Source organism: Diceros bicornis, chromosome 15 (genome assembly GCF_020826845.1).
Source record: "Diceros bicornis minor isolate mBicDic1 chromosome 15, mDicBic1.mat.cur, whole genome shotgun sequence".
In the NCBI taxonomy this organism is placed as follows: domain Eukaryota; kingdom Metazoa; phylum Chordata; class Mammalia; order Perissodactyla; family Rhinocerotidae; genus Diceros; species Diceros bicornis.
This window is the reverse complement of record NC_080754.1, coordinates 21,229,328-21,248,903: the sequence shown is the minus strand read 5'-3', so window position 1 is coordinate 21,248,903 and position 19,576 is coordinate 21,229,328. Positions and strand designations below refer to the sequence as shown.

The window sequence follows — 19,576 nt, the reverse complement described above, 5'->3', positions numbered from 1 at the left end:
CTCCCTGCAGAGCTAACAGGCCAGTTGGTGAGAGAGAGGATTATGCAGGCAATTACAATCAAGTGTGATATATGCAATTGCAGAGGAAGTTCAGGTGTTATATTGTGCCCAGTATCAGTGTTTCCTCCCACATTTTCTTTTTTGGTCTTTGGAATCCTTGAGGCTTTAGAAATAAAATATCATTAAAACCTAGATTGAAGACACGTCTTCTGTGGTAAGTCTCTCTGAATGTTAAATGCTTGAGGATGGACAGTTTCCTTAGGAAAGGTTTCTCCTACTCTAAACCTTGAAAATGCATTAGCTTTTAAAAAATACCCTTGCCTAATCAAAATGAAAAGACAACCCACCAGCTGGGAGAAAGTATTTGCAAAGCCTATATCCAACAAGGGGTTAATCTCCATACTCTATAAAGAATTCACACAACTGAACAACCAAAAAGCAAAGAACCCAATCAAAAAATGGGCAGAGGATATGAACAGACATTTTTCCAAGGAAGATACACAGATGGCCAATAGGCACATGAAAAGATGTTCAACATCACTAATCATCAGGGAAATGTAAATCAAAACTACACTGAGACATCACCTTACACCCGTTAGAATGACTATAATCACCAAGACAAAAAATAACACATGTTGGAGAGGTTGTGGAGTAAAGGGAACCCTCATTCACTGCTGGTGGGAATGCAAACTGGTGCAGCCTCTATGGAAAACAGTATGGAGATTCCTCAAAAAATTAAAAACAGAAATACTTTATGATCCAGCTATGCCAGTACTGGGTATCTATCCAAAGAACCTGAAATCAACAATCCAAAGAGGCTTATGCACCCCTACGTTCACTGCAGCATTATTCACTATAGCCAAGAAGTGGAAGCAACCTAAATGTCCCTCGACTGATGACTGGAAAAAGAAGGTGCGGTATATATATACAATGGAATACTACTCAGCCACAAAAAATACAAAATTGTCCCATTTGCAGCAACATGGATGGACCTGGAGGGTATTATGTTAAGCAAAATAAGCCAGACAGAGAAAGACAAACACCGCATGGTTTCACTCATATGTGGAAGATTAACACACAGACAGAGAGAACAGTTTGGTGGTTACCAGCAGGAAGGGGGTTGGGGGGGTGGGCACAAGGGGTGAAGGGACACATTTATATGGTGACTGACAAACAATAATGTACAACTAAGAGTTCATAATGTTACAAACTATTATGATGTCAATAAAAAAAAAATAACCTTGCCTGGCTCTACTTCTAGAGATTCTATCTTAATTGGTCTGGAGAGAGGCCCAAGAACCAATTTTCTTAAAGTACTCAATGATTTTAACATGCAGCCATGGTTGAGAACCATCCTAGCCCTTGCTTCCAGTTTCCTCTTGCTTCCAGTTTCCTCAACATTTGACACCTATAATAAAAGATGCCTCCTTCTTCAGTGGTTTTAGTTAAGTTTTCTGGGAAATTCTTCTTCACGATACTTATGGCTTCCTTCTACTGCTCTGGTGTCTGGTAGAGAGGGAGCCCTTATTATCAACACTTTAAGGTTCTTCAGAACCTGGGGCACTCATTCCTCTCCCCCATTTGTGGGAGAGGAGGGATGATAGCACATCCATATTTTCTCTCTCTTATTCTCCCCCAAGTGAGATGGAGAAACTCATCTGGTTGGTTAGAGACTGACATCCACTGGGCCACTTTCTACATAGCTGTAGTTGTAGTTACTTTGCCTTAAAAACAGGAAACATGCTCCACCCATCTCTCTTTTACTTCTATCCCATAGTGATAGTAAAAGTGGCCAGTTGGTGCTTATTCGGTGCTTACCATATGCCAGGTGCTGTTCTAAGCCTTTTACATAAGTGAATTCGTTACATCCTCACACCAACCCCATGATGTACTTTCTGTAGTTATACCATTTTAGACATGAGGAAGCTAAGGCTTAGTGAGGTTAAGTAACTTGTCTGAGGACACACTGTCACTGGACTGGGATTTCAATCCAGACCATCTGGCTCCAGAGCCTATTCTCTTAACCTCCATGCTACTCCACTCCTAGGGTGCTAGCTTGGCTTTTGCCCCACAAATGGTAAGCACAGTTGGAGGCCATTCACTGTCACTCCTGCTCACTGTCATTCTCCATACTAGTGGTAACTGGGTCTGTGAGCGTCTGTGCACCCTGCTGCATACAAGTACTCCAAGTCTTCCTAGTAGATGCAACTCTACTCCCAAGTGGGTTCCATGGTCCAGCATTGAGAAGGGGGATGAGAGTCGTGGGAGTTTCCCTTGAACCAACATACACTCAGACTTTAATCTAATTTTTCTGGGAGCTCTGTCCTTCAAGATTTGGAATCTTTCATCCCAAAGAGATCCTTTACTCACACCACATACTTCTTCCTTGGATTTTAAGCATTTTGAAGAGAGGCAATGCCAAAGGCATTGCCAAAATCTCTTTGTCATTGTGTCTTTGGCACAAGGATCACTATATTTGATTATACATCCATGGAAAAAAGTTTTCCACCTCAGAAATAAGCTCATTGTGATTGTGTATTGCTATCGACTGGACTAGTCTAGTCCCAATCCATGACGTGGCTCCAGCTGCCATGATCATGTGGCTTTAAACATGAGTTTTGCTCATCATTCAAGGTGTTTTATTTTCAAGAGCAAAGGTTTTTAAGTTCAGGAGTTTAATTAAAGCCATTATAAGTAGAGGGTTTCTAGCATCAGGAAAACATTTTCCTCTCCTGGTAAACTTCAATTAGCTAATGAGAATTCCGTAATATCTTATATTTTCATTTTTGTCTAAATACAAAGCTTAGTTTTAGAAGACTACATAAGGATAAATTTTTTTTAGAAAAGATTCTATTTTAAGTTTCATGATAAGTTCTTTATTAGAAGCCACTTTAAATCCTTTTTCAAAGTAGGCATTGCTTTTAACTTTAGTTCATTGCTATGTAGCAGGGATGGGCAAACTATGGCCCAAAGCCAAATCTGGCCTGCTGCCAGTTTTTGTAAACTTTTGTAAAGATTGATTGGAACACAGCCACGTTCATTCACGTATGCGTCATCCTTCGCTGCTTTCACCCAACAATGGCAGAGTTGCGTAGTTGCAACAGAGACTGGCCTGTAAAGCCTAAAATAGTTACTATCTGGCTCTTTAGAGAAAAGTCTGCTGATCCCTGCTGTATAGCATTCCCCTCCCACCTCTATCCCCTCATGCCTAACTCGCTTCTTCTCATTTTGTGTTCCTGGTTTTTTATGTCACAAGTGAATAATATCAACTTTTACCTAGTTCAGGTTAGCATTTTTAAAGGAACGAAACAAAGTTCCATTGCCTCCTTACTCGGGCAGTACTTTTCTGCCAGTCAGTGATCCTCAGGAGAAAAGTTGCCCCCATCCTAGTTTTCCAAGTCAAGGTCAACTCTTTCAAGTTTGTATGGTCAAGTATTTTTTCAGCTCAGAAAATCTTTTATTATAACTTTGATTATCGTTTCTATTTTGTTTGTGTTCGTTTCTTCTTTACGAATTCCTATTGCTTGTAGGATTGTCCTCCAGAGCCGGCCTCTTTGTCATTTTCATCTCTTTGCCCTTTCCTTCCCAACGCATACTGGATGACCACACATTGTCAGCAACATCCCGTTTTAGTCTCTGCTGTGATATTTCTGTTCTTGTAACTGAATCCAAAGGGATGTCATTGGATTTTTAATCTTTTTGTATATTTTTTTCATCTTAGCCTGCTTTCTTTTATTCTCAGCCTGCATCTGTCTCTTTTTTGGGCTCTGTCTGTTCTTATTATTCCTTGCTTCACTTCCCTAAGAGGCCATTTCTTCTTGCCTTCTATTAAAAACACCAAGCAGACAGTTTCTGAAGCTTTTCTCATTTCCTACAAAGAAGGTAGGAAAATATCCTGTAAGATATTTTCTAAGATAGGCTTTTATTCTGTTTTCAGAGTAACATACATTTTTTTTGGTAAATTCTTTATATGGGTCCCATGTTGACTTGTTGTTGATGCTTTTGCTTATTTATTGTTTTTCCTATTTACTGATCTTTAAATGAAGAGGGATCCATTCAACCCTGATGCTTGTCAACCACAGGATGGGCAGATTGCTCTCCAACAGCGCCCTCTCTATAGGTGTTGCGTGATGCTTCTTAGATCTAGAGCTCAGCAGTGAGTTGATGTGCCACTCTACAGATACACCACAGTTTATTTTTCTGTCCCAACGTCGATGGACATTTGGGTTTCCAGTTAAGGGGTTATCACGAATAATACTGCTATGAACATTCTTGTCATGCCTGTTGGTGCACATACTCATGCATTTCTACTGGGTATATATCTAGGAGAGGAAATGCTGGGTCATGGGGTATGCATATTTTCAACCTTAGCAGATAACGCCAAAGCGCTAGGAATAACAAACCAAAACTGCTTAAGATATATTTAGTAACATTTCTTTTTGTTTGATTCTACAAGCCAGCAAATCCTCATAGTTAACAAAATGCTGAAATAAGAGACGAAAAAGTTTTCTCTTGAAGTAGAGCATCTAGGAAACACCAAAGAGAATAAAACTCCTTCATTTGATTACCATCACTGAAAATCATTTTAAATTATTGGGAGTTTAAGGAAAATGTATCTCTTTCCTCATGAATCACACATTGACAAGCCCATAAGAGCAGCCCATCTTGGGAGAAGCACAGACTGCTGGATTCTTTACGATGATTTATACAGCTTCCTTTAAAAAAGATCATAATCTGGAAAAAAAAAACACGAATGTTTATGATTATGTCATCTTTTTAGAAGCAATCATTATCAGATCAATACATCTAAAAATTGCTGTGATACAATTACACAGAGCCCTGGTTTTGAAGTCAGACAGCCCCAGACATATCCCAGCTCTGTTACTTATGAGCCAAATGTTTATGAACTCAAAGGGTCTCAGTTTCTGAATTCTAGCACTTAAAATAAAGCTTTAACTGGGTTATAGGCGCTGGCTGCATGGCGTAGCGGTTAAGTGCGCGCTCCGCTGCTGGCGGCCTGAGTTCAGGTCCCAGGCGCGCACCCATGCACCGCTTGTCAGGCCATGCTGTGGTGGCATCCCACATAAAGTGGAGGAAGATCGGCATGGATGCTAGCTCAGGGCCAGTCTTCCTCAGCAAAAAGAGGAGGATTGGCATGGATGTTAGCTCAGGGCTGATCTTCTTCACACACACACACACAAAAAAAACAACTTTAACTGGGTTATAATTGAAAACTTAATATGTGTACATCATTAAAAAATTCAAACTACAGTGGATATAAACATGAGGAAAGTAAGTCTCTTTCCCCCCAGTCTGACCTCCATTCCCCAGTTTCCACGCCTAGCAACAACTACTTACCAATTTCTTTTGATCTTTCCAGAAATATTCTGTGTATATTGCAGGCATAATGTATGTATATACATGTTTGTATATATATGTTCATATTTCTAACTTTTAATTATGGAATATGATACATTATAGGCAAGAACAGAAAACCAATGTGCAGCTTAATGAATTAATGTGAGGTGTTCATCTGTGTAAATACCACTCAGGTCAAGAAATCCCATAAGCTCCCACTTACTCCTTCCCAATCATAACCCTCTCCCTACCCTCTAAAAGTAAGAACTATTCTGATTTTTATTTGATTTTTAAAGTAATCACTTCCTTGCTTATCTTTATATCTTTACCTCTTATGTATGCATTCCTGAACACTACAGTTCATTGCTGATTTTGAACTTTATATAAACATACTCATACTGTAGATTTTTGGGGGGGTTTGGCTTCTTTCGATCCTTATTATATTTGTGAGATTCATCCATATTGTTGTATTTAGTTCTACTTCACTCATTTTAACTGCTGCAAAGTAGGACTTCAGAAACTTTTTCTGCAAAGGGCTGGATAGTAAATATTTTAGCCTTTGTGAGCAAAAAGACAAAATTGAGGATATTATGCAGGTACTCAAATAACAAGAGAGAAAACAAATTTTCACAAATTTTTTATTGATAAAATTCAGAAGACAGTAATAACAATTGCCTGCAGTTTTTTGTAATACAGATCTACTAATGAGAAGAATGGAACTCTTATTTAGGGGATAACATTTTGCTTAATTGGAATTTAAATCATCAAAATGTTCATCTGTTAATGGTGATGTGTATCAAGACTTCTTCCCATCTCAGCTTTGAAAATGTCCTTCACACAGATAGGTGCTGCCAATGCTGATATCAATCCATGAGCATATGCTTTTAATTGTGCATATTTATTGCTTGGAAGGCATTTACAGAATTCCATCAGATTCTTCTCTTGATATTTGCCTTTTAGCACGTCATCACAATGCAGATTAGCCACTTCCAACGGAAGGTTAGATGGACATGCCTCCAAAGCACAGTTAAATAGATTTTGAAATACGGAAATTTCCTTTGCACTTGTTTCAAGGTCCAAAAAATGCTCCTGGAAGTATAGTTAAAGCTCAGAAAATATATTCACTGCAAGTATGTGTGGGAATTGAAATCCTGCTTCTTCTTGTAACTTTTGGCAGCACAGGAAGCATGTAAAGCATCTTACCATTACTCACAATTCAGACAGGGTTAGTTGCCGTGGAAGTGACTTTACTATAGTACAAGTTCTGCAGGTAAGCTCTGTTTTCCCTTGTAATTTTAGGCTGGATCCAGTAAAGAACATTACCAAGTCTGCAGCAAGAGCTAATTTCCAAAGCCGTTCAGTGTTCCATAATTGTGGTTATGGGTAGTTTTCCTACTTAGAAAAACGTCAATCTTGGTCCGAGCTCACAAAATTACACTAAAACATTACCATTGCTAAGCCATCAAACACCCGTGTGGTAGGGCAAGTCAGGATTTTCAGCTATTTCTGTCAAAAAAAAAAAAAATTCATGCAACAATGAATCAACAATGGTTAAAGCCATGAGACTGAGTGAAGATCACCTTTGACACAGCCGATTAAATAACACAATAGACGCCAACATTTTTCCACTAGTGAAAAGTTATCTAGCAAAAACCAAAGGCTGACATTCTGTGGGGAAATTTGGCCTTATGTTTGGGGCTCCTCTAGATTCCAGTCTATCCTCTGGCCCACACAGACCTTAGAAGCCTTGCTGGTTTCTGTTTCCTCTAGCAAAGTCCCTCTGCCTTTGGCAAGTCTGAGTCTTACCTTGTGCCCAGACTTGGCCAATGGCCCAACGGAAGAAAATGGCCAGTGAAGGACTGGAAGATCACTTAGGAAGGACTCTTCCCTCTCCACCATTTCAGTTCCTCTAGTCCTCTTTATTTCCACAGCTCTCCAGTGTCTTTAAAAGCATGACATTCACAAGGTATCCATTATTTTCTCTAATTGTTGCAGCTACTACTGCACCCTACCTCGAATCAGAGGACCTGTCTATTTTCTGTTTTATTAATTTTTGTTGTATTTTTATTTTATTATTTCCTTCCTTTTACTTTTTTGCATCTAATTTGCTGTTCTTTTTCTAATTTCTTGAAAAGGATGCTTAGTCTTCTTTTCACTTTTTCTTTTCTAATAAACACCTTTAAGACTACAAATTTCCATCAAAGCACCACATTAGCAGCATTCCACAAGTCTGATATGTACATAGCATTTTTGTCATTTTTCAGTTCAAAATGTTTTCTATTTTCTATTCTGATACTTTCTTTGATGAACAGATTATTTATACCTGTATTTCTTAATTTCCAAATATATTAGAATTAGCTTGCCATTGATTTCTAGTTTCATTGCATTTTTATCAGAGGACACACTTTGCATGATTTCAACTCTTTGAAATGGTTGACACTTGCTTTATAACAGAGTGTATAGTCAGTTTATGTAAATGTTCTGTGTGTGCTTGAAAATAATATGCATATAATATGCATTCTATAGTTGTTGGGTGTAATATTCTATAAATGTCTATTAGGTCATTTCTTAATTATGTATCTCAAATCTTCCACTTTTTACTGTGTTTTTTTCTCTGCTTGTTCCATCAGTTCCTGAAAGAGATTAAAATTTCCTACCATTATTATGGATTTGTTTATTTCTCCCGGCAGTTCTATCAAATTTTGCTTCACATAGGTTGAGGCCATATTATTAAATGATCCATTCAAATTCTGACTCATCACACTTTCCCAATGAATTAGACCTTTATCTTTATGAAGTGTCCCTCTTTTTCTCTAGTAGTGCTTTCTGCCTTAGAGTCTTCTTTTTCTGATGTTAATATAGTTACATCAGCTTCCCTGTGGATGGTACCTTTTTCTATCCTTTAATTTGTAACCATTCTGTATATTTAGATTTTTATACATATGTCTCATAAACAGCATATAATTGAATTATTTTTTATTCAGTCTGACAAATTCTGACTTTACTTTGAGCATTCAGTCTATTTATATGTAATGCAATTAATGACGACTCAACGATAAAACCTACAAATTTATTCAGTGCTTTCTATTGGTTCTATTTGTTTCACTTTTCTCTCCTTTCTATCCTCCTTTTGTATTGTGTTTTTTATTCTCTTTTTTTCTATTAGCTTAGATGTCATACATCTTTTTACTATCCTTTAGGAGTTACCCTAGAGGTTACAAAATATTTCCTTGAGTTATCAAAGGTAATCTTAAATGATACTTTTATCCTCCCCCTAGACAATGCAAGTGCCTTAGGACAATTTAATCCATTTATGCCCTTTCTGACTTAAATTTCGTTGTATAACCGTACTGCTGCTATTGTTTCTGTTGTTTTATGTAGTCAATAAATATTTATCCACATATTAATCCTTCATTTACTTCCAACCTTCCAACTGGGATAATTTTCCTTCTGCTTGAAGAACACTCTTTAGTAATTTCTTGTAGTGCAGATCTCCTAGTGACAAATTTGCTCAGTTTTCTTTATCTGAAATGTCTTTCATTGTCATTCTCGAAGGATATATTTGCATGGTATAGAATCCTATTTTATTATACTATTTCAGCATATTGAATATATCATTCTATTATTTTTCTAGCTTTGTTTCTGATGAGAAGTCAACTGCCAGCTTAATTACTGCTCCTGAAGGTAATTCATCCTTTTTCTCTGAATGTTTTCAAGATTTTTTTCTTTTGTTTTCAGCAGTCGTATTAAAAGGTACCTAGGTACAGACTTCATTTTATTTTTTCTGCTTGGGTTAAGATGGCTTCTTAAACATTGAGCCTTTCATTGATTTTAGAAAATTCATATTTCATAGGATTTCCCAACATATTTCTTCTTTTAGCAGTCAAATGTCTTGGACCAATGGTCGAAGCCTACTATCCTTTTGTCCCTTCCTAAGGATTAAGTTACCCTACATGTCTCCTTCCTTCTCTTCTGCAGTTTCCATCCCTTTGTCCCTGTGATTCTTTCCAGGTAAATTCTTCTGATAATTTACTAGTTTTTTCTTCAGCTATATCTATCCTGCTGTTAAATCCATTCATTGAGTTTCTCATGTTGACTATTATATTTTTAAAATCTAGGATTTCTATTATTTTTTTCAGATCTGCTACATCATTTTTATCATTTCTAGTTCTCTTGAAAATTTCAATATTGACTTTCATGTCTTTGAACATAGTAAGTGTCTTAGCTCACAAAATACCACACACTGGGTAGCTTAAACAACAGAAATTTATTTTCTCATAGTTCTGGAGGCTAGAAGTCTAAGATCAAGGTACCAGCATGGTTGGTTTCTGGGGAGGACTCTCTTCCTAGCTTGTAGATGGCTACCTTCTTGCTATGTCCTCACACGGCAGGGAAAGAGAGAGAGAGCAAGCTTTCTGGTGTCTCTTCTTATAAGGGGCCTATTCCCATCATGAGGGACCCACCCTCATGATCTCATCTAATCCTAATTATCTCCCACAGTCCTCATCTCCAAATGTTATCATACGGAAGGTAAAGGATTCAAAATATGAATCTTGGGGGGGACACAATTCAATCCATAGGATTCTACTCCAGCCCCCCAAAATTCACATCCTTCTCACATGTAAAATATATTCATTCCACCCCAACAGCTCCAAAAGTCTTCACCCACTTGAACATCCATTCTAAAGTCCAAAGTCTTAAACATCATCTAAGTCAGATATGTGTGAGACTCAAGGTATGATTCATCCTGAGGCAACATTCCTCTCCAGCTGTGAACCAGACAAGTTATGTGCTTCAAAAATACAATGATGGGATGGGCACAGGATAGATATTCCTATTCCAAAAGGGAGAAGTCAGAAGGAAGAAAGGGGTAATGTGTCCTAAGCAACTCCAAAACCTAGCTAGACAAATTCTATTGGATCTTAAAGCTTAAGATGAATCCTCTTTGGCTCAATGTCCTGCCTTCCAGGTCCACTGGGATGGCAGCATTACTCCCATGGCTCTGTGGGTGGCTCTGCCCCCTCAGCTCTGCTGTGCCCCATTACCCACAGCTCTCAGTGGGGGTCCTGTCACTGCAGCTCTGCCAGGGTAGGGTCCCATGGGCAACCCATCCTTAAGGTTCTGGGGAGAGGCCATCTGACCTATTGAAACTGAGGCAGTGGCCTCAATAATCTCTGAATTGCCTTCAGGGTTATTTTTTCCTCTTCTTGAAGAACTGTGCACAGTCACAGCGTAACAGCTCTCATCCTGTCAAATCCAAGAAGTCTGACAGCCTTCCGTCATTTCATACTGTCTCCATCCCCTTCAGTTCAAATTGGCAGTGTTCCTACTTTTATAACGCCATAAGCTCTTTATCAAATAGCTGTTCAGCCACACTCTTAGTGTTCTTTTCAGAATATACTTTCTCATTTTTTGAAATATAGATAGGCTGAGAACTTTCCAAATCTTCAAGTTCTTGTTCTTTTTTGCTTAATAATTCCTTTTTCAATTCATCTCTCTCCTTTCACATTTTACTATAAGCAGTCAGGAGGAACCAAGTCACTCCTTCAATACTTTGCTTAGAAATCTTCTCAGCTAATTATCTAATTTCATTGCTCACAAGTTTTATCTTCCATAAAACACTAGAACAAGTTCAGCCAAGTTCTTTGCCACTTGATAACAGGGATTGCCTTTCTTCCAATTCCCAATAACACGTTCCACATTTCTGAGACCTCACTAGAATTGCTCTTAACATTCATATTTCTAGCCTGCACCTTAAAACTCTTCCCGCCTCTACCCATTATCTAGTTCCAAAGCCACTTCCACATGTTTAGGTATTCGTTACAGCAGCACTCCATTCCTGGTACCAAAATCTGGCTTAGGCAGATCAGGCTGCCCTAACAAATACCAGACTAGGCGGCTTAAGCAACAGAATTTATTTTCTTGTAATTCTGGAGGCTAGAAGTCCACAGCAGCAAGCACGGCTATTATAAAATCTATGTCTAATAATGCTAACGTTTTAGATCCCGTTAGGTCTGTTTCTATTGTCTGTGATTCCTGCTGCTGCTTGTTCATGTCTTCTTATGTATCTGGATAGCTTTGATTGTGTTCTGGAAATTGTACACGAAAAACTGTTTGTGAAAATAAACTGAGGTCCAGGATGATGTCAACGTTCTCCAAAGAGAATTTAAGTTTTGTTTCTGACAAGTTCCATGAGACAACAGGAATCAAAGATCTCTTTAATTCAATCCGGGATTGAGATTTTTTCTGGATCACTCAGATGATTAGAAGCTAAACTGTAGCCTATGTGAGGGACAGTTTACTTCCTATTAACTCTTATTAGGGCATAGCCTTTGGAGTCCCAACCCAAATGGAGGAGGTTTACCAGGGCCTCAACCTTGAGGCCAGTTTTTTTTCCCCCTAGTTTTGCAAACCTGGTGAAAGCACTGCTCAGCCTTTCAGCTACATTTTCTAGAATTTGCATATTCCTTCAGAAAAAAAAGTGGCCACAAATGCCAGACCCAACCCTCTGAATGTGTCTTCTCCTAGATTTTTGCCCAGGAATTCTTCACTATTTTGATAGCTCTCCATTGTCTTCAAGCTGATTAAAAATATTTTTTTAATCAATGATCCATGCCTACTGCCCCTTTCCCTAAGCATTATTAAACAATCTCATATCTGCCTTTCCCTCCGAGAGAAGGAAGAGAGAGTAATATATACTACAGGGGCAACTTAGCACCATGTTCCAACCATTTAATAAAGTATTAAGAAGATACTTTATTAATTTATTGGCTGATCTTCCTTGCTGAGTGTCTGTAGTTAGCCTGGCAACTAGATTTTTTTTGAAACTATGTTTTATAACTACAATATGCTTTACATAGGGTTTTTTTTTTTTTTTTGGTGAGGAAGATTGGCTCTGAGCTAACATCTTTGCCAGTGTTCCTCCATTTTTTGTATGTGGGATGCTGCCACAGCATGGCTTGATGAGCGGTGAGTAGGTCCGCACCCGGGATCTGAACCCACGAACCCTGGGCTGCTGAAGCGGAGCATGCGAACTTAACCACTACACCATTGGGCCAGCCCCTTAACATAGGTTTTAATGAAATGTATTTTACTTTCACTAAATATAAAAGAGAAAATCATTTTAACAGTCCTCTGGCTTGATTTCACAGATCACCATGGATGTCACAGAACAGATATTATACACAGAAGTGAATGCAGATGAATTCAATTCAAATTATGCAAATTATTAATCTTATTAAATTTGTACATAAGAAAAATGACTACCCCAACATTAAGGGTGATTTTTATCACAATAATAAGATAGACAATATGCTTTGGTCCTTGAATTTATATTATACAGATAGTATATAACATTATATGTAAATACATGGTTTATATCTTCAATGATTTCAGAGGTTATTTCATTATTAATTAAAAACAGAAGATTTTCTGCTGTAATTTACAGCCACAGCTTGGTATTTAAGAGCCCTTTATCAGTTTTCTCTCTGCTTTCCTTCTTAACTGCCCCCTCATCTCAACCTTCCTTCCACGATCCTCTTTGATTGAGACTTAAGGTCCCAAGAGATTCCCCTGAAGAGGGTCTCTTGGTCACATATGCATGGACAAACCTCAAGGAAGGGAAATTATTTGCATAAGATTATACAGTTAGTGGCAGAGCTGACCGACACCCAAACCTTCTGAATGCCAGGCTCGCATTTCCCCTAAGCTTTTGTGCCTTCCCCCACCTGACAGCACACCCTCCAGCCAAAATAGCTCCAGCCAAAATAGCTCCAGCCAAAATAGCGGACAATGTGCCTCCACGACGGGAGGGCTGAGGGAGACGGTATGGGTAACGGGTTCACTCCCTTTCCCCTTCTCATGAGGATTTTACTTTCAATTGACTCTCTAGCTCTGTTCTCCTAGTAATCTGATAAGGTGGTATGTGCCAACTATGTTACTAAGCAACAGTACTTAAGGTAAAAATGACCCCTGACTGGTAACTAGCATCCGACTAGGAGGAATTATAAACGAATTACCTGATTGATACACCTAATAGGAAACTGCAGCTTTGAGCTTTCCTGAGTGTGCCAACTTTTGTAACTGGGCATATCCATTAGGGAAAGCCTGGAAACTTCACCTATGAAATTATTACAAGAGATACTAGCGCGTGGGGCAGGTAACCCAGGGCAGCTCCTGCACCGACCCAATGCAAATCTCTTCTCCTTGCACCTGAGCTTTGTAACCTGGGGGCTAAAGAAAATAGCTACGTGTTCTTCTGTGCGGATATGGCAAGAGCTCCCAGAGGAAGAGAAACTCTTGATGCTGCCCTGCGGGAAGCTGTGGTTCCTGTCTTATCTCTTTCTGAGCAGACTGATACTCAAATCAATCAAATACGGCCTATGTTAGTGTCACGAGTATGAATGTTTGGTTGAGCCTAAGACCAATCCTTGGTGGGCACTGTGGAAGGCATCTGGGTCACAACTGGGCAGACTGTGCCTCGTGCTATGCTTACAACTAGCACAATGCGACAGAAGTACCTTGTCTACCTCCATAAGAGCAAGCTTTTTTTATAACACTGACACGTTTTGCAGCTTTTTTTGTGATGGAATATAGTCAGATGCTAAAAGAACCCATAAAAAATAATCTAGAGTCCTGTTTTCTGGTCATAAGAGTCCAAATGCTGTAATATCAACTCTATTCTCTAATAATTTCAATAGCAGATTACATAACCTAGATGAAATGTGCCAATTCGAATGGGAGTACTTCCTTTTCTTAGACAATGGACAATCTTTTGCTTTATGACTGTCAGAGTATAGCACGAAGCTGAACGATGCTGCTTTTCCTCCTCCCTCTATTTCCTTCCAGATGAAAAATCAAACTCACCTTAGCTGTCTTTCTCATTTTGGGTTTCTCCCTGTAGTAACTCGTCAGTGTCCGAGACCTCATCTTGCTGCTGCTCAACAAGATTCTTTCTGACCACGGCTTCCGTGTGCCTGTGGATGATCTGATGGGCTGCAAGAAGATGCTTCCGCTGTGCGTTCCTCACTGTGCCAAAGTCACAGAGGAATTTTTACTCTGAAAGTCTGAAATCATTCCCACAGGTTTTCAAGGCAGGAGTGATAGAAATGATAATTTTGCAAACCACATATTCCTTTGCTGAAGGCTGATTGGGTTAAATAAAAATTACCTGCTCTCTGTTTTAGAAGGACACCTTCTAAAGGTAACCAAACCCAAATCTGATTATCGCTGCTCCCCTGTTCCCATTCTCTGGTTCTGTCCCATCATACCCCTCCCCACCAGGCTTGCCTCCACCCCACTCCTCAGCCAATTCCCTCGCCTGGGACACCAGCACTCCAAATCCTACCCTTTCTGCAAAGCCCAGCTCACGTCCCAGCTCCTCCAGGACATCTCTGACTGCGTCACCCCACATTTACCATTACCACACCGGAGTGTGTACCAACCCATTCAGCACTGAAGCACTTGATGTGAGTGACATTTTCTTTTTTACCTAGATTGTAAATGACTTAAAGGTAAAGCCCTTATCTCAAACATCTCTTTGAGCTTCAGTTCCTAATATGGAATGCACTTGTTGATTGATGATGAGTTTCTGAGCTCATGGCTTTAGAAGGTGGTCCTAGCTCCATATTCTAAGAATATTTACTATCAAGGCTTAGTATGTTAAGCATTCCATTTCCCTTCGAAAGGAGTAATCAAGATGATGATGATAATGGTGTTAGCAGTTAGCATTTGTCCTTACTTTGTGCCAGGTACTGTTTTAAGCAGTTGGCATATGATCATTCATTTAAATCACCCTACAATCCTACAAGAGAGTACTATTAGTCTCGCCATTTTCAAATGAAGAAACTGAGACAGAGAGATTAGGTAATTTGCCCAAAGTCATACAGCTAGTAAAAGACAGTAAGAGGTACTGCGGATTCTGTGCTATTCAGGTATCAGCCAGTTCACATACGGTAAATCACACGGCAGCCAATAGCACTTCACAGTAGTATGGCTGAAAGAACGGGGGCTTTGGAGCCACACAGACAGACCATGGTTCAAACATGCAAGTCTAAGCACTAATTTCCTTAACTGAAAAATGAGAACACACCTACAGCTATTGTAAGAAATTGAAATAATGTACTTTTAAAAATCCTTAGTACGTTGTCTGGAACTCAACATGCACCTAAAATTTGGCAGTTTCTGTTATTTTACATGTATATACAGGTCTCCTCAAGGTCCTTCCAATCCATGAGCTTTTTAAAAAATGAGATATCTCAAAATGGTCTGTATATACATTAGCCTATTTTTGGGTAAAGAGTATATGTAATACATATGGTTCCCTTATTTGAAAAGAGAAACTAAAGGTCCTTGTGCGTGCTCCCTGTCCATATGGCTTTCTTGATTTGGTACAAATACAAAGGGAAGAGGCTAAGGACTCACCCAGCTTGCCCACAGACAAGTCCTGCTGGATTCCTTCAGCTCAAGTCCCCCCTCCAGCTTACGAGAAGCTCGGGGAGGGGGTCACAAACTAATAACTATTAAACACACTATTTCCCCCCCTCCTTCAATTCTCTCAGGTGGAATTTATCTGAAGCAGGCTGATCTCACTTCAGACCTGAAAGAAGTAGATAAGAGTTGCATGTTTTCTGAGGGATCTAGAAAACACAAGATCCCTTTTATAACATAAGGTGACACAGAAATATTTATTTAATCTGAAAATTAAATTTTGTTGGTATAGGCACTATTATATACTGTTGACAGGAGAATGAATTAGAACAATCTTTTTGTGGGGGCAATTTAGTAACACCTATCAAAATGTAAAATGTATATATTCTATTTCCAGCATTGCATTGCTAGAATTTACTCTCAGAAGCATGACGAGGATATGTGTAAAATATACTGACTGCAGCACTGCTATTTATAGGAAAACACACCAGAAACAAACCAAATGCTTATTACTAGACGGTACTGGTTTAAAAATTACGGTACAATCATGTAATGGAAAAATAAGATATTTCTTCATTCTCTTCAAATGCCTTAGAACTCCACCATTCCTTTATCCCTGGTTAAGTGATCTGAAATATTACACTCTTTTCTCTTAAACCTCCAGAATTCCCCCGCATACCTCTTTCCGAGCTGTTATTTCACTTAAATATTAGTCTTCTCCTGGTTGCCCCCCTTCCTCTGGGATTAGGTCTGTCACCAATAGTCTAAGAGCTCTAAAAGAATACTCTTTTTTTTTTTTTGACGTATTTTTTCTTTCCTTCTCTATTGACTCAAAGCATCAATCTTCAAAATCATGCCACTTTGACACATGATAAACGAGGATATTCAGACTTAGATACAGTCCAGGCAGACACAGGAGCTATTTGTAGCACAGCCGGAGCAGCCGAGGAGACTCGGACCCTCAGGCATCCCTGTTTCTCCACACCCACCTCCACATGCCTCCCTCTGAGAGGTGCTACAGCCTGAACATCCTACATATTCTCAGCATTTGTTTTATGTTAAAAAAAAAACAAATAAAAAAATACACCTCTTGGGCTGGCCCCGTGGTTTAGCGGTTGGGTGCGCGCTCCGCTACTGGCAGCCCGGGTTCGGATCCCGGGCGCGCACCAACGCACCACTTCTCCAGCCATGCTGAGGCCGTGTCCCACATACAGCAACTAGAAGGATGTGCAGCTATGACATACAACTATCTACTGGGGCTTGGGGGAAAAAAAAAAGGGAGGAGGATTGGCAATAGATGTTAGCTCAGAGCTGGTCTTCCTCAGCAAAAAGAGGAGGATTAGCATGAATGTTAGCTCAGGGCTGATCTTCCTCACAAAAAAAAAATATATATATATATATACACCTCTTCTGGGAACTTTGGAACTTCCTCTTAAAGAAGGTTTAGATTGGGGTACTCTGTCCAACTTATTAGCACTGCAGCCCGTCTGCACTAGAGGTGAGAATGTTCTGGAATCAGCCTGAAGAGAACCTGACAATCTCTGAAATAAGAAACCTCAGGGCTTCTCCTTCAGAAATCTCCCCACACCTCTACTCAGGTTTAAATCTCTGGGATATTGAAAATAATTTATGTCTCTTAAAAATCATAAAATGAAGCATTTACATTGGCTTACCTTTTTCTTTGACAAACTCCTTTTGCACCTGTGGGATCAGGAAACTATAAACCAGCTCGGCAACAATCTCCTCTGACTGAAGCTGAGTTCGACTAAAAAATAAAAAACAAATTAAACTATTCCTTTGTTGCCTTACTTGAGCTGCCGATTTGTACTCAGCTCCTCCTTGCTTGTGTGAGGAGCTCCACTGCTCAAATCCCACCGTCGCCTTTTCCTTGATTAAGTGATCTGAAATATCACCCTCCTGGTGAGCTTGGTTAACTCTGTAGAAAATTCAGAATTGACCCTGTCCTTCATTTACCTGGCCTGCCAGGAAGGGAATGTGAGACATACAGCTTATTTATACATGGAAGCCAAAAATCTTGGGGTAAAGTCTGAGTAATGTTGCACATCCTTATCTACATTGCTTTCCTGCTGTTCTAACAGTAAGTAATATGAAGGTGATCCAGATTGCAGAGGATTACTGAACAGTCTATTCCCAGTGCTCCTACCACACTAAAGTATAGGCATGTTGCCTTCTAAAGAGCTATGCTAATAAAACAACGGACACTGAAGCGTGAGTTATATATTTGTTTCTCCTTGGTGGTGAAATCTTAAGCTCTTGAAAAAATACACATGAGTAACAGCAAATGGGCTGTCCATTCTACCACCTGTTCTCTTGGTACACACCGGCTTTCCATTTCATAAGCAATGTCATTGATTTCCTCAGCCATCTTCTCAATTTCTGCCCTGGCTTGTTCTTCTGCAGTATTCTCTTCAGTATTCAGTATTATGTCTTCCAGGTAGGAAGTTACAGTACTTTGGTGAACTTTAATCACCTGTGAAAACCAAAAATATCCCAGTTACTGAGAACAGGAATACTGGTAAACAAGACAAGACAAATGCACAAACATGAGTGGACTTTTTTTGAGCACTTCTACTTTGTCCATTAAGTCAACAGTCCCCTCACTGATCATTCCTCTTCTTCATTATCTAGTCAGTCTATTTGTAACCCACCTACCTGCCCATTCTGGGTAGCCCCCACCCATCTAGCCCATTTTAGATTATGGGTCTTACTCGGGGGTGGGCAATACAACACTGAAGAAAGATCATGGGCTTCAGAGTCAATGACCCTCTAGCAATATAAAGTACTTGTGTGTTTACATGTACCTTTATAAATGTGTAAGTTTCTGGACACATTTGTGCTTGTGTGCATATGAGTGAACAAGGAAACATAGGCGGCTATATGTGTGTTTCTCCATGTATTTTCTAATATTATGTACACTGGATTATATTTGTGAATACATCTTTGTATATGTGCAGGCAAAAGTGTGTGTGTTTAAATATGATTTTATGACCTTCTGTACCTATGTTTCTCAATATCCATATGTTATTTTTCTGGAAATTTACTTAATGTATATATTTCTGTGTTTTGGTATATTTATGTGCAAGCACGTTCATCTTTAAGAGGGTCGTATGAAGCGAGATGGGGAATTTAAATGATGGATGGTATTTGAATCTGGGGTCCATAGATAGCTACACTCTTTACAGAAATGATCTGTAATCAGGCTGGAAGGGTCATCCCAACCCTTCCTTGCCTTTCCTGGACATGGCTGACATGTCCTGGTCATTCCCACTTAGAATATCTCTTCCAAGAAGCCCTTTACCGCTCCTCCTTCCCATGTTTTCAGCGCAGTGGCTCCTCTGTCCCGTTCCTTTGCATTCTCACCCCTGTTGGTTCTTCCCACCCCAGCTGGGTTTCCCTTCGTGATATTAGGCAGGGGATAGCAAGTTCTGCTTTGCTAATCATTTATACTCAGTAACTCTTTTTGAAGCAAAATGTGTTAGGACGACAGGAAGCTAGTATATGAATTATATTGCAGGCTGTTACCATTGTAAATGATCTGCCACTCCAGTTAAAAAGCTGAACTTGACAATAGATAACACAAAACTTCTTAAGCTGTATAGACAGAAGGCACTCTATTTAGTTTTTAACAAAACATTTTTTTATTTAAAAAACCAAATACTATTCATGGATCAATCCTAAATCCACGGGAATCGGGTACATCCTTAAAATCTCAGATCAAATAAGAAGACTCCAAATTGACATTGTATTTTATTTTATCTGATGAGCTCAA

The 19,576-nt window shown here is 39.3% G+C and overlaps 1 protein-coding gene across 5 annotated transcripts in view; it reads right to left on the bottom strand.

Annotated features, from left to right (window-relative positions):
- Positions 1 to 3,203: 3,203 nt before the first annotated feature.
- The window catches only part of CFAP91 (cilia and flagella associated protein 91), a 68,194-nt gene continuing 51,821 nt past the window's right edge, over positions 3,204 to 19,576 (bottom strand). For 3 of the 5 annotated variants that reach the window (XM_058555856.1, XM_058555860.1, XM_058555861.1), the window contains exons 15-18: positions 18,129 to 18,277; positions 17,460 to 17,551; positions 14,224 to 14,385; positions 3,204 to 4,734 (exon numbers count right to left, since the gene is read on the bottom strand). In XM_058555856.1, coding sequence (XP_058411839.1) covers positions 14,225 to 14,385; positions 17,460 to 17,551; positions 18,129 to 18,277 — 402 coding nt within the window. In that variant the 3' untranslated portion in view covers positions 3,204 to 4,734; position 14,224. Of the gene's footprint in view, positions 4,735 to 6,037; positions 6,865 to 14,223; positions 14,424 to 17,459; positions 17,552 to 18,128; positions 18,278 to 19,576 lie in introns of those variants that run through there. The other 2 variants (XM_058555857.1, XM_058555858.1) reach the window with 2 other exon arrangements.